Source organism: Larus michahellis, chromosome Z (assembly GCF_964199755.1).
Source record: "Larus michahellis chromosome Z, bLarMic1.1, whole genome shotgun sequence".
Lineage (NCBI taxonomy): Eukaryota > Metazoa > Chordata > Aves > Charadriiformes > Laridae > Larus > Larus michahellis.
Window position 1 is genome coordinate 3,542,060 of NC_133930.1, and position 14,439 is coordinate 3,556,498.

Below are 14,439 nucleotides of genomic sequence, written 5' to 3' on the forward strand. Positions count from 1 at the left end.
AAAAAAAAAAGAAAAAAAAAAAGAGAGAATTAAAAAGAAAGCAAGCCAACAATGAGGAGTTTCTCCATGGTGGTACCAGCAGGTGAGGAGCAGAGCAGAAAAACCCAGGGAGACATGGACACCGAGGAGCATCGTGTGGCCAAAGGCGTGGAGACCACGTTCCTCTTGCTATTTCTATTAGCCCAGATGAAATCCTTCAACCCCACCATCCAGCGAAGGCGTTTTAGGGATGGCACAGAGTTTTCTTTCCCTGACCGCCTACAGCCGGGCGCTTGCCATTTTTTTAGAGCCGGCAGAAGAGTTCGTGGAGTATCTTAAAAAAAACCCAAACAAACCCCCCCCAAAAGGTATTTTGAAAATCATAAAGCGAGGGACAATCCAAACGCGGGATTAGAAAGGACCACTGGGTTACAGAGCTCGGTCCTCGGCGAGGACATCGTCTAATTGCCTTCCTAAACAGTCTTTATTTTCCCCACGAAGAGACATCCAGGCATCATGTGCGGCAGTAAATTTCCCACTTAAAAGGACAACCTTTGACCGAACCACCTTGGATTGCAATAAACACTTATCCTGCCACTAAATACCTATATTTACACCCATAGCTATATATATATATATATGTATGTGTGTATATATATATATATATAATTTCCCCAAGCTGGATGGGATTCACTTACCTGCTGCCTCCGGGCAGAAAATTCACATTTTAAGAACTTCTGCTCTCATTTATCGTATCGGTTGCTATTCCCATAACATCAGAGGAAAGGCAGAAGAAAAGGGGCAGGGGGGGTGGGGGGGGGGAAGCATCTTCTGGTCGAGAAGAAATTTTTCAGCGTGACAGGAAACATTAACCTCATATTTCGTCAGACAAGGGACAAGGACATCCCCCATTAGCGGGATTTTTTAGAGGGCGACGGGTTTCTAGGCTCCGTAGGTCCCCTCCGCCGACGGGGACGAATGCACGTCCTCTCTTCTCTGGTCCTGCGCTATGTCTGTTATTATGATCATTATTATTTCTTTTTTTTTTTTTTTTTAAGAGAGAAATTCCTTCCTTAACTTTATATTATTAAAAATTCAGGTCTTTCACAGGGAACGGGGAAGAGGATCACGGTGGGGAAATAGCCAAGGCAGCAGAAATAGCTGCTTGACCACAGACACACTGAGTTTTGATTTGGGCTCTCTAGAAATCTCTATTTTTTTTTATTCCCCCCCCCCCCCCCGCTACTTTTAATACCTTTTTTTTTTTAAAAACTTACTCCACAAATGGCTTCAGGAAAACATTCAGCAAATTCAAGGGAAGGCAGCGAAAGCCCTCTCAGATTTCTTATGAATTCTCCGGGAAAACGAGGGAGAAAACGACGTAACTCTATTCACAAGTTAAAATTCAGGCAGGATTTGGGGGACGTGCGTGTTACAGTCTATAGAAAGGACTGGGGAAAAAAAAACAACCCAAACCAAAACCTTTCGGGCTTGCTTTAGATATTACATAGCTGCACAAAAGCAAACCTTTTTGAAAGGGAAGTCAACTATAAGGCTGAGAAAAGCCCTTCTTGCTCTCTGGAACTCAACGCGCCAACATTTTTGAGCCCCAAATGCCTATCGAGTTGTTATTTAGACCCCAGTACAAGTCCCCATATCTAAATTCCCCAGAAAACTTCAGTTCTCAGGTCTAAAACTACTCGTGAAACCCTTAAAAGCAAAACAACCGATTCTTCTTCACCATCCTCCCAGGAACAGACTGACCCATCCGGCTCTCCCACCATCTCCCTGCGGTTCCTGGCCACGAATCCAAGACTCGCCACCTATTATTGGTAATCCCAGCGTAGTTCTGCCACTCAACCTCTTTCTGTCTACATCTCCCACTAGCCCGGCCCAAGAAAAAGCTGCAAAGCAGCCAAAATCTCATTGTTTGTAATTTTTTTTTTGTAGCACAAACCAGCGCCTGGCAAACTGGGGTCTAAGGAACAGAGACAGTCCGGCAGCAGACATCACCATGGTCCTCATCTCCCTCCCGCTGAAGCTGACACGTCTTTCAATGTGGGTTGGGGACAACAGGGTAGATGGGAGACGGGGACAGATGGACAAACGGGAACGCGAGTGTTCAGCGGAATATCCCACATTTGAAGGGGCAGCAGCATCTTCCGGAGAAAGGGAGGACCCCTCAGCACATCTGGTACTGCTCCTTATGTAGAGCATCGCTTGGGCCCTGCTGGAGCATCCCATAGGAGCAGAGTTGAGGATTACTACATTTGCAAAAGTGAGATTTCCACGAGGAATCACGGAATGGTAGGGGTTGGAAGGGACCTCTGGAGATCACCTAGTCCAATCCCCCTGCCAGAGCAGGGTCACCCAGAGCAGGTTGCACAGGAACGCGTCCAGGCGGGTTTTGAATGTCTCCAGAGATGGAGATTCCACCACCTCTCTGGGCAGCCTCTTCCAGGGCTCTGCCACCCTCAAAGGAAAGAAGTTCCTTCTCATGTTTAGGTGGAACTTCCTATGCTCAAGTTTGTGCCCGTTACCTCTTGAGTAACGGAGTAAGGGAGGTGTCATGATGCAAACTAGGAAGATTCGGGGGGGTCTTCCCGGGGCATGTCATGCCCTCTTGAGGCATGTCTAACCCCTAGGCACCAGCTCCCTCAGGGTCATGGTGCTTGGACAAGGCAATGACAGGGGCTTCACAGACACCTTCAGTTTTAACCCTGCTCTACTCAGGGCTTCCATCTGCTTTGAGGCTCACGACAACGCGCAGTCCTAACCAAATTCAGTCCCGGGTGCAGAGAAACACCTTCCCCTTCCGCAAGCCCCAGGGTCCCCCGTGTTGGACGTGCACCCCGAGCGCGAGGTGGGCGCAGCGGGACGGAGAACGGCATGACCCAGTGCGGGAAGGTGTGAGACGCAGCCACTTCGGGGTGAGGTTTCTGCTTGGAAAAAGCCTTTGGAAAAAGCTTCTTGCTTCCTCTGCACAGATCCGTGATTCAGGGCTGTGCAGCGAGGTCGCAGTGCCCTCTAGTGCTGCGGGGCTCCCTTCTGCCACCAGCCCTGTCCCCTCAGCCACCAAACCCCAAGCCAGCCTTCAGAGCGGCAAAGTAAACCACCCTTGCCCTTTCCACCGACCCTCCTTGAACACCACAAACCTGTGTCTCTGAATCCAGATGACCCAAAGAGGGTGTGAGAGCACCTCAATGCCTCCCATCCTGGCAAGAGCCCGTTACCGGTCCACCATTCTCCAAACAACAGGGTCCCAAACCTGCCCAGCTGACCAGTACCAGCTCCAGGAACCACAACAAAAAAAAAAGGCATCTCCAGGACGACCTGATTGAGAAGACACCCCCACAAATTATGAGCCAACGTTGGTGAGTCTGCTTGAACTGGGTGATGATGATGATGGCGACAGAAACGTCAAAGCTCTTGGTCATTTCCCTGGTGTTTTCTTTGTGGGGTGAATCAGTCTATTATTTGATATGGAAGAACATCATAATCTGAAAAACCCACAAGAAGATCTCCCCTTTTCTGCACATCCAATAAAAAAACATGGGGTTTACAACCTGGTTCGAGGCTCACAGCAACTGTGCTCTACTGTCAGAGCCCAGGCTTGGGCCTTGCAAGAACCTGCGAGCTGGTGACCTGTGTAGAAGATAAGCCAGCCTTGGTCCAGACCTCCCCTTTGCGGTGCTTTGGAGATAGCGACGGTCTCATCTGCCTTCCTTGGCCAACGGTGGTCTTGACTCTAACACTGGCGTGATGCTGAAGGGGTTACAGGTGACCACGGCACTTTGCCCTCTCAGCCCAAGGAGATGGTCATTGTCAGCTGGGTTAAATGCCACTAAAACCAGCCCACAAAAAGACCCTATTTTACTGGAAGTCACGGCAAAACAAAAGCTTTTTACTCAGCAGGGGAGATCTGACTCCCAATACGTTGTGACCTATACTCAAGTAAACCTTGGCTCTTTGACAGGGACTTTCCACAGTGGTTTTAGCAGTTACAGTATTGGAAAGACCCTTGGGATAAGGGAAACTGGCTTGTTAGACTAGAAACCTTCTCTGAAAGCAATGCCGTGCCTCCACGCTCTGGATGGAGTCCAGCAGGATCTGGCGGGGGGGGAGAAGAAATCCCCCTAAGTTTAGGGCTCCTAGGAAAGCCACCGCAACTCGTTCATAAGCGTTCGGTGGACACACAAAGGACGTCAGGGTTAGGCCTCATGAGTGGCAGGAGGGACATACAGCACGTGGGGCACACCACACCGACCAGGTCACTCCCAGTGGGAGGGGATGCCAGGCAGAGGGATGAGCCCACCCCAGCTCCACCGGTGCAGAACAGCCTACTGAGAGCGGGCCATGTTTTTGTCACCAAGGCTCTGAAAAAGGAGGCATCCGGGCTGGCTAACGAGCTGGCTAAAATGAGAACTGCCCAACCTTGTAGTGCAGAAAGAGCGGGCAAGAGAGGAAGAGGACTCTGTATGGTGATAGTAAATAACACCACCCCACCAAAGAGCCATCCCTGAGCTCCAGAGAGGCCCCTGTCCCCCTGCCACCGCCACCCTGGAAGGGTCAGTGATCTGTAGGGTTCTGGAACAAGCCCTCACACCAGTGCTGGACACCAACCTCCTCCCCTTGCATGGAGAGTGACAGCAGAGGGAATGCTCAGCCACGATCCACCGTTCTTCCCCTGGACACCTGGGTTGGCTTCATCTCTCTTAAGGAACCTACCATGTCTGAACAAGTCCAGGTGTGAGCTGGTCCTTCTGGGCTCCTTACCATCCAACCTTCTCCTCATCCAACCTTCTCTAGACCTCTAGATGGTCTAGATGCCCCAGTGTGTCCATGCCTCTCCTACAGCCAGAACCCCAAGTGACCAGCACATGTACAGGTCCCACCTTTACTCACATGATCTCTACACTGAATTGTAAGGTCTGACTTGAAAACACTTGTCAATGAGGAGAGGTCCCAAGGGGATTGGGTAGAGACGCCTGTTGGGTGCCTAAATTCAGGTGGGATCCCAGTATGGTCAGGAATCCCAGAGCTTCGAAGCCTATTTGGACAAGGCCAGGAGTACAGTGGTGCTGCGAGGAACACGAACAACTTACAGACTCTGCCTTTCTCCTAAGGAGCTGCTCCCTTGCTCCTCATCCAACAAGGAAGCTGGATGACAAGCTGTAGCCAAAAGAGAAACAAGCAGTTTATTGTAACTCCAAGCATATGACAAAAAGGGTCAAAAATCAGTAAGGAAACAGGAGATGAGCTGCAAGGCAATTAAGAAGCCAAACCAAACGATATCGGTGCTGTCTTCCAAGTTTATCCCATAGAACCAGTAAAGCCCAGTATGCCTTTCAAAAATGCCACATAATTTCTACCTCCTAAAACACAAGGCAAGGAACCGTTGGCCATTGAAGGCACAGCCACACCGTTCGGAGGAAGGCAGGCCCATCCTGAGGGCGCGAGTCCAGCAAACCAAAAGCCAAAACCAGCAAGATGCCAGTCCAGAAACCATTTGGGATCTGTCCCAAAACTCTCTGCTCGTGTCTAGCAGCATTCACAGCATGTTCCTTGCATCCTTCGTGAGCTTCACAGGGAGGATGGAGGGCATCTTGGAGGAACATGACCCCTTGGGTTATTTTCTGTGGTAAGTGTAGAGTTTGTCAAGGGCTTGCATCCTGAAGACCATCTCTAGGACTAGGGTATTCATCTGTGACGCATCCAAGCCTGAAAGCCTTTCCGAGTATTTTCCAAAGGGAGCAAAAGCAAAATGCACTGACTCAGCCCTCCCCATGACATCTTTGTGACACCAGAATGGTTACATGGTCTCCTCCAACAAACCAGCTGAAGTGAAAATGGAGGGGATGATGAAGACTGGCTCTGCATCTGAGCTGCGCCTCTCTAACGTAGCCGACAACCGATCCTCCCTAGCGTGTAATAAAAAGCAGATCTTATGAATGGGGAATACTTATCTTCAAAAGATTATTTGCTTCCAAAGTCACTTTTTGGCAGCACTTAGGTGAATCAGTGCCCAAATCCAACTACGGGCTCCTGTGAGTAAGGAGAGATGGAGAGGTTATAGCTCATGAGCCGAGCCAAAGCAATGACCTCATGAGCTCCTAGCCACGAAGCTTTCAAAACAAAGCCTATTTACCAGTAAAAACGAGCGCCCCAGATGAGCTTTGGAAAGACGGGGCAGGAGGAAGCTTCAAAATCCCGGTTGTCGCGAAGTAATCGCTCCCAGTGACGAAGCGGAGCCTGATTCTCCTGCCCGCGCGCGTCCACGAGATGGCAGAGCGCGCCGCGCTGTGGAGCATCTCCGAAGAGCGAAACGCAGAGGGAAATGCACGCCTTCTCCAATTTCAAAACAAAAGGCTGGCGACAAGCATTTTTCCCCTCAGACAGCTATGATGAAAGAGGGTTTGGGGGGAGGGGGGTGGCTGTTTTGGGGTTTGTTCATTTTTTCGCCTTGTTATTGCCTAATTGTCCTAGGCTTTCTTTGCAATACTTCGTTAAAATACTATTGCTAGATTCCAGCAGCAAAACTCATGTGCATATATTTACGTCCACGTATCCAGAATATGCTGCTTAAGCCATTAGGGGAGTCGCTGTATCTCTCTGTAGAGATACGCATGCAGTCCTGGACGTACACTGGAAATTAGTTGTAGATTCATGTCCTACGTCCGTCCTACAAAGGAACCCAAATTTCCAAAGCAGCCTGCAAGTAAGACTCACTACCTCTCCCAAACCTGGTGCTCTCTTAACCCTGCTATAGCTGCTGAAGTCATTCAACCACAAAACATTTGGATCCAAGTTGTGCCGGAGGATGCTCGGACCGGCACGGTCACGCCAAAGGATGCTTGGACCTGCCCAGGCGCACCAGAGGATGCTCGGACCAGCCCCTCCGTCCATGCACGGCTGCCGTAAGCAACCCATGAGTTCTTAAACACAGACAGAACAAGAGTTTACTTATCTCCAACCTGAAAAGGTTCTTCTTTAGGATATGACACAAACGTAACTGCAGTGTGGGAAAGCCCTATGGAAGGTGAAAGGTTTTTCTTCCGTAGGCTCAGAAGAATATTTTCCCTTGTGCCCCTACGCACCGCGCTCCACCGAGCCATTTAAAACAAGGGGTAAACACCAGCAAAATCACTGCCGACACCGCACAATCACATTCAAATCCAGTTAACAATGATATGTCGGGATTAAACCAGCTGTCTGCGAGTATTTCACTTGTCAACGCCGAACAAGATAAATCCTCACCCAGAACTACCCGGCTCCCAGTTCCCGCAGGCGCGTACGACTGTACCTGCCTAGGTGAGTCTCCAAAACAACGTCGTATTGCATGAGTCTGCCCAGAGGCACAAACAAAACACCAAATCCAGCGTTCCCACTAGGTCTTCCAGCTTAGAGCTGCCCCACGAAGAATTAAGCCAGATATTAAGGTCTATATTGGTATTAATTCACCGGAGTCGATGGACTCGACCTGGTGTTACGACAGGATGAGGTGACAACCAGACCAGCAGGACTTGGCTTATTTAATAGCTGTCAACTATAAAAGACGTTAAACCCTGGAGAAGAACCTTAGCTCCTCGCACCAAAGATAGTTTGATTCCTCATTCCAATTATTCCCCAGGGAAACTAACCTCATTTTGTGGAATTACTGGGGTGTGTATCAGCTGAACCTGATGTTTTCTCCCTGTGACCTAAAGTCCAGACATACCAAGCATGGAAGAAACTGAGCAGAAAGCAGCTGCAGGCAGCTTTCCTCCCTGCCAAAGTCAGCAGCAATTCTCCGTTCTTTCCACTGGTTCACTTACTTAGTGCCAGCTAGCTCACCCAGAAGAAATAATAAGATCATCACATGGTTTGCAGGATGAGCAAGGCTTTTCCTCACATGATGCATGAGCAAGAAGCCCGGCGAGCTCTTTGTTCAGCACTGAAAAGGGTAACCGCTTACTACAGCGCATGAGAACTTCTCCATCCTTCCCTCTGGAGGCAACTCGTTAAAAATACACTGCAGCAAAAACACGTTGAGCATCCAACCTAGGATGCTCAGCTCCTTTGAGGACTAGCGCTCCGGAAAGTGAAAAATTATATGATGCTGACAAATGGACCTAATTCAATGGGCTTTTTTTAAATCTCATCCCGCCATTCCCCAACATTCGAGCGTCAAAAACCATTTAACCAGCACTACCAAAACCGGGGATGTAGAGGGTGATCTGGAGAAAACATACAAGTAGATGACCACTCCATATAAACACAGGCGCGCCCCATAGAGGAAACATCTGGGTCAGGACACCATCACTGCTGCCTTCCTAGAAGGAATTTGTTTTGGAGTTTTCAGGAGACTTGGTGCTCTTCAGAACCTCCTTCCCTAAAATATATGAGCCCTGTGTCCATGTACGTATATATATATATGTATACATATACTGTCCTCAACGTTTCCCCTCCCAACGAAGTCTCTGCAGTAACCACAGACATAATTCTCCACCAAAAATCCCACAAAACTATAGCTCCGCGCATCCAGTCCAGGCTTTCCCACTTCTAGGAAGGGTTTCCTAAGGACAAGGCAGGCAGGGAGCTGCTGGTCTCCACCTTACCGTGGGTAGGAGATGTCCTCATCACCTACCTGCCACACTGGAAGGACTTTCTCTATGTCGTTCAAGTTGATGCCGTCACCATCCTCGTATTTCCCTTTTCCGAGCCTGCAGCAGGAAGAAAACAAAAACAAACCCAAGTGAAACCTCGCTGGAACCAAAGTTAATTTTTTATTACGGCGCATGGGGAAGCTTAGTTGTTACTGCAAAGGACCCTCATGAAAACTAAGAGGCTCTCTGAAGCGAGTAAGCTCTGCCTCCAAAACACTCCCACGCCGGCACAAAGCCGTTAATACAAAATTAAATGCTTTTCCCGGTTCCCTCCACCTGCGCCATCCGCCAAAGCATTCAAACCCTTTGGTTAATAGCGGCAGCGAGCAAACAAGTCAGTCCTGAGCAGTGGCGTTGGGTGATTTAATTCCCAGACCAAGCGAAACCGAAAGCCCACCTGGTCCAAAAAAAAAAACCCAAAAAACAACAAAACGAGGACACGAAAACGTAAATGAAAAATGTTTCCTTTGAAGCACCGCTCATTTGTTGGGTCTCCACGGGAGCTCCCGTTCCCCTGCTGAGAAAGGTGTCGGCGACCAAGCACAAACATCCATCTCAGCCAGCAAACAGCCATCGATATAAATACAAACATACAATTTGAAATGCAAAAAAAAAAGAAAAAAAAGAAAAAAAAAATAATAGTGGGGTGAGAAGTCAAGCGCTGCCGGACCAAGCACAGAGGTGGCAGCTGAAGGACTTTCTTGTAGCAAGAAAGGGAAAAAAAAAATAAAAAATCCAAAGATAATTACTAGCTGGATGCCGAGAGTTTGAAACGATCCAGAAGAAGAAAAAATAGTCAATAAACACCATCCTTCCACATTTATAAACAACTGAGGTGATCTATCTTTATTGCGCAAGAATGATAATGTATTTTTTGGTCAATTAGTGACAAGATATTGTTAAATAACGTACATTAGATAGATATTTTGACAGCAGCACGTCCAGGTAATCAGTGCCCAGGAGTCAGAGAACAACAGATCTCGGTGGAATTACAGCAAATGGTGTGGAAAACAAAAAAAAAAAAAAGCAAAAAGAAATGGAATGTGCTAAAGCACCGGGCTCGAAAACCAGCAAGATGGTTTTCAGAGGGCTGGAGCCCCTCTGCTGGGAGGACAGGCTGAGAGAGCTGGGGGGGTTCAGCCTGGAGAAGAGAAGGCTCCGCGGAGACCTTCCAGCCCCTTCCAGTCCCTCAAGGGGCTCCAGGAAAGCTGGGGAGGGACTCTGGATCAGGGAGGGGAGCCATGGGATGAGGGGGAACGGTTTTACACTAAAAGAGGGGAGATTGAGATGAGATCTGAGGAAGAAATTCTTTGGGGTGAGGGTGGTGAGCCCCTGACCCAGGTTGCCCAGAGAAGCTGTGGCTGCCCCATCCCTGGAGGGGTTCAAGGCCAGGTTGGACGGGGCTTGGAGCAACCTGGGCTGGTGGGAGGTGTCCCTGCCCAGGGCAGGGGGTTGGAACTGGATGATCTTTAAGATCCCTTCCAACCCAAACCATTCTGTGATTCTATGAAGACAGACCAGTTGCAGGTCCAGAACAGGCAAATGTATCATTGGAAAAGGTTATCTGAAAAGGATGGGGACTGTCCCAGGGTGAAGGCCTGATGCTGGACTGTGGCATGAAGGCAGGGGATGAGGAGGCAGGGATTAGGGGGATGAAGGCAGCTTTCCTCTACAGGCTGCACGGCTGAGCCTGAATGACAGGACCGCAGGCAGCTGGGGCAGTCGTGGTTCAAAGAGGTGGCGGAGAAATTTCTCAGAGTACAGGAAAAACCGAAGTGATACGCGGGCTTGGGAGATACCTGCCATGAAAAGAGAATACCAGCTCCAAAAGGGCGTTTGAACTGGAAGAGTAAAAAGCACAGCAAGAGCTAACGCTGGAAATTAAAGGCAAATTCAGGTCAGAAATGAGGTGCAGTTCCCTGGTTTTCCTTAACCACCACCAAGCTCAGTATCCGCAAATAAAATCAGCCGTCTTTCTGGAGGAACACTCTTCAGCCAAGCAAAAAGACACTTGAGGTCAATCAACTGGATGCAACTCCATGGTCAACCTTGGGCAAGCGATCAGGACAAAACGGTCTCTTTGGTACTTAAAAGTGGAGAAAACCCATTCTGAACAGCATCTTTCCCCCCTTTTTTTCTCCCCCCACTATTAAATTTTTCATTGCGCAGCTAGCACCTCAAAAACCCCCACTCAAGCGAGAGGGAAAATGCCTAGCTAACAGGTGGAGACTCTCGGAGGTTGTCCTGGGTTGAGCGACACAGGACTCATTTCTCTTCTAATGCTGGGGAAAACTCCACTTTTGGAAGACTCCAGCGTGTGAATTCGTGAAAATATTTACTTTACCGCCAGCTAGGCTCTGTGGGATTCAAGGTCCCAGTGTTTTCGAGCCTTGCCAGCTGCAGGGATGAGGAGGAGTGAGGTCTGGGCGTTTGACCCGGGCTGGCCAACAGGATTATTTCATACCATGAACATCACATTCTATATAAATTAGGAAGTTTGATGCACAGTTTCTCTCTCCCTTGATGGCGGCGGTCCAGAGAGCTCCTGGCCCCGGTGCCGGACACCTGAGCCCTTCCCTTCCTCCCAAAGCCGCAGCACTCGCAGTGTCCGACGTTTACTGTCCCCTGCTGGGAGCGCACGGCTTCCTGCTGAGAGAATTGGCTGAGTATAATTCTCGTATATCTTATATTAGTATTGGGATTGATACTGATTCTTTAGCATTATTGTTAATTATTTAGTCTCATCCTATTAAATCTACTTATATTTCAACCTCTGTGCTTCCTTGCTTTCCCCGATTCCCCTTTCCGGGTGGGGCGGGGTCATCGGGTGATAGAACAATTGTCTAAACGACGATAAATTGTCACGGGTTTTCTCAAACCGTAACAAAGGTTTAGCCCGCTGAATCGCGCTCAGCACAGATTCAGCACGGAGGGCTGACGAACGCACAACAGAGACAACTAGAAAAATTAAAAAAAAACAACCAAAAACAAACCCAATTTTGTCTGCGCTTCCTCCATTCTAGTGCAGTTTACTGACGTGACCCGCATTTTGGGAGATGCCCCGCTTGTGCTGATGGCATCTATTTAACTTTTCTTCATGTAGACTAATTCTCATTCCATTTTTACAGCTGTAATATTTAGAGATGATTAAATATCTCATTTCCGTACCATCTTCCCCACCTCTTTGCACCCTGGGCGTTCCCAGTACACCAGGAACTGGAGGCAGACCACAAAGCAGACCCCGCTGCGCTCTCCCTGCACGTAGCAGATGTCACTGGTAGGATCATCTGGCAAGCGCCATCAACCACGAAGCACATTATATCTTATTTTACAGAGGGCCCTTCATCCCATTTTCCAAAATCATCTGTACAAATGGTTTGGTACAAATGGATGGCCGTGCTGCCATCCAGCGTGACCTGGACAGGCTGGAGAGGTGGGCAGAGAAGAACCTAATGAGGTTCAACAAAAGCAAGTGCAAGGTCCTCCACCTGGGGAGGAAGAATGCTAAGCACCAGTATAGGTTAGGGGTGGACCTGCTGGGAAGCAGCTCTGAGGAGAAGGACCTGGGGGTCCTAGTAGACAGCAGATTATCCATGAGCCAGCAGTGTGTCCTTGTCGCCAAGAAGGCCAATGGCATCCTGGGCTGCATAGGGAAGACTGTGGCCAGTAGGTCAAGGGAGGTCATTCTCCCCCTCTACTCTACACTGGTGAGGCCACAACTGGAGTACTGTGTCCAGTTTTGGGCTCCCCAGTTCAAGAGGGACAGGGAACTACTGGAGCGAGTCCAGCGAAGGGCAACCAAGATGATTATGGGACTGGAGCACCTCCCTTATGAGGAAAGGCTGAGAGAGCTGGGACTCTTTAGCCTGGAGAAGAGAAGGTTGAGGGGGGACCTGATTAATGTTTACAAGTACCTAAAGGGTGGGTTGAAGGAGGACGGAGCCAGGCTCTTTTCAATGGTTCCCAGTGACAGGACAAGGGGCAACGGGCACAAGCTAGAACATAGGAAGTTCCGTTCAAATACACGGAAAAACTTCTTTACGGTGAGGGTGACAGAGCACTGGAACAGGCTGCCCAGGGAGGGTGTGGAGTCCCCTTCTCTGGAGATTTTCAAGACTCGCCTGGATGCAGTCCTGAGTGATGTGCTCTAGGCAATCCTGCTCTAGCAGGGGAGTTGGACTAGATGATCTCTAGAGGGCCCTTCCAACTCTGAAGATTCCGTGATTCCGTGAAATGAGAGCGAACAACACTAAGGCACTTAGCGACTTAGAAATTTAGCGTTACGCTGTTCCAAATATTCCGAAAACTGCTGCTTGCGTACCTCCAGCAAATACTTGGAGTGCAGGCAAAAAAAAGCCTTATACAGTCGTGCCAGTCTATATGGTACGGGAGCCTCCTGCAGATGCTGGACCCGAGCCGGGGTGAAGCGTATGGCATTGGCCTTTACTTCGGCAAAACCAACTTAGCAACAGAAAAACTTGTCCGAGAGACCATTTCCGTCCCTACATACAACGCGGCAACGAGAATTCAACCTGCAATCCTCCCAGCCCCGTCTTTTAGACCCGTTCTGAGTTGTCTTCCTTCCTCTACGGGCAGGAATTGATTAACGACTAGGAAAAAACGACTAAAATTCGACGGGATCGAACGTAGTTACGGAGTTCGTACTCTGTTGGTTTTTTTTCTTGAGCAGAGGTTTGCGGCGAGTTGCATCAGGGATGAGCTGAAGCCTTGTCGTAACTTGGGGTAAGAGGACAGGTAATACAGCCTGGAGCTGTTTAACGGTTTCACAGCTAGCAGATATTTTACCACTAGCAGCTAGGGGATGAACACTTGGCCGTACACGCATCACGCTGACGCTCTCTCCTTGCCTGAGCAGACGAGCAGAAGCCCGGCCACTTGTGGGAACTGTAACCGGGATCGACACTAAACCGGGATTTTTTTCCTCCAAGATTGAGATGTTTAAATATAGGAGACTCGGATCCAGGTCTCCCGTATTTAGGAGGTCACCAGCGTAGTTTGAAGACTGAACTCTACCAAGCGATACAAAATACAGTGAGCAGCTCTGCTCCAGCCCAGAACTGGATGATAAAGGAGCCGGAGAGACTGAGCATAGCATCCCCAAATCCCGTAACGTGGTCCAGCACCTCTTCCCCACACGAGCCACGCCACCGAGCTAGCGTTCCCTCTGCAAAGGAGAAGTTAGAGACCTTGTTGGAGAGCACGGTATCGCGTGCGCGGCACTCACCCTTCTCTGTCTATGTGAGGCAGCGGGTGTTTTGAGGTGTTTCGCAGTTTCCTGTGAAATTGGGTGAAATCTAGTTTTTCAGGCTGCAAGTCCCACGTCGCACCACTAGGAGAGAAAAACAGGGAAAGACAAAGAAAGAAAGTCCGCTACTAATTAAACACCAACCGGCTGAAGAGCAGAGGGCACATCGGAGCCTGCAGACAAGGAAAGCTGGTACTTCTGGAAGAACCTCTCCCTGCTGCAGAGCAGACGGATACGGGCCTCCAACCTTCACGCTGTTGCATGACTTTTAATTTCTTCTAATTTTTTTTTTTTTTTTGAGATGATGAGCTCCTGTTGCTTGCTCTAAACCCTGATTTTGATGGATGACGCAGCACGATGCAGCACCTTGCTAGCTATACTTGCCCTCTGTATCAAGGGGGTATGGCAACAGGTAGGGGGTCTGGTCCACGCAATGGAGATGTTCTCTCTTGGTCCTGCACAACCTGCCCGATCCAATGGCCCGGAGCAAGTCCTAGGTGGGAACTTAACCCCCGCAGACTCTTGCAGTGCTCCAGGCACAGAGAGGGA

General features: G+C 49.2%; 1 protein-coding gene across 7 annotated transcripts in view; it reads right to left on the reverse strand.

Annotated features, from left to right (window-relative positions):
- CTIF (cap binding complex dependent translation initiation factor) overlaps positions 1–14,439 on the reverse strand; it is a 155,745-nt gene that overhangs the window by 88,828 nt on the left and 52,478 nt on the right. For 5 of the 7 annotated variants that reach the window (XM_074570407.1, XM_074570410.1, XM_074570408.1 and 2 more), the window contains 2 exons: positions 13,870–13,974; positions 8,606–8,681 (listed from right to left, as the gene is read on the reverse strand). The exons of the other annotated variants lie outside the window; for them this stretch is intronic. In XM_074570407.1, coding sequence (XP_074426508.1) covers positions 8,606–8,681; positions 13,870–13,974 — 181 coding nt within the window. The remainder of the gene's footprint in view (positions 1–8,605; positions 8,682–13,869; positions 13,975–14,439) is intronic. 7 annotated transcript variants of the gene reach the window in all.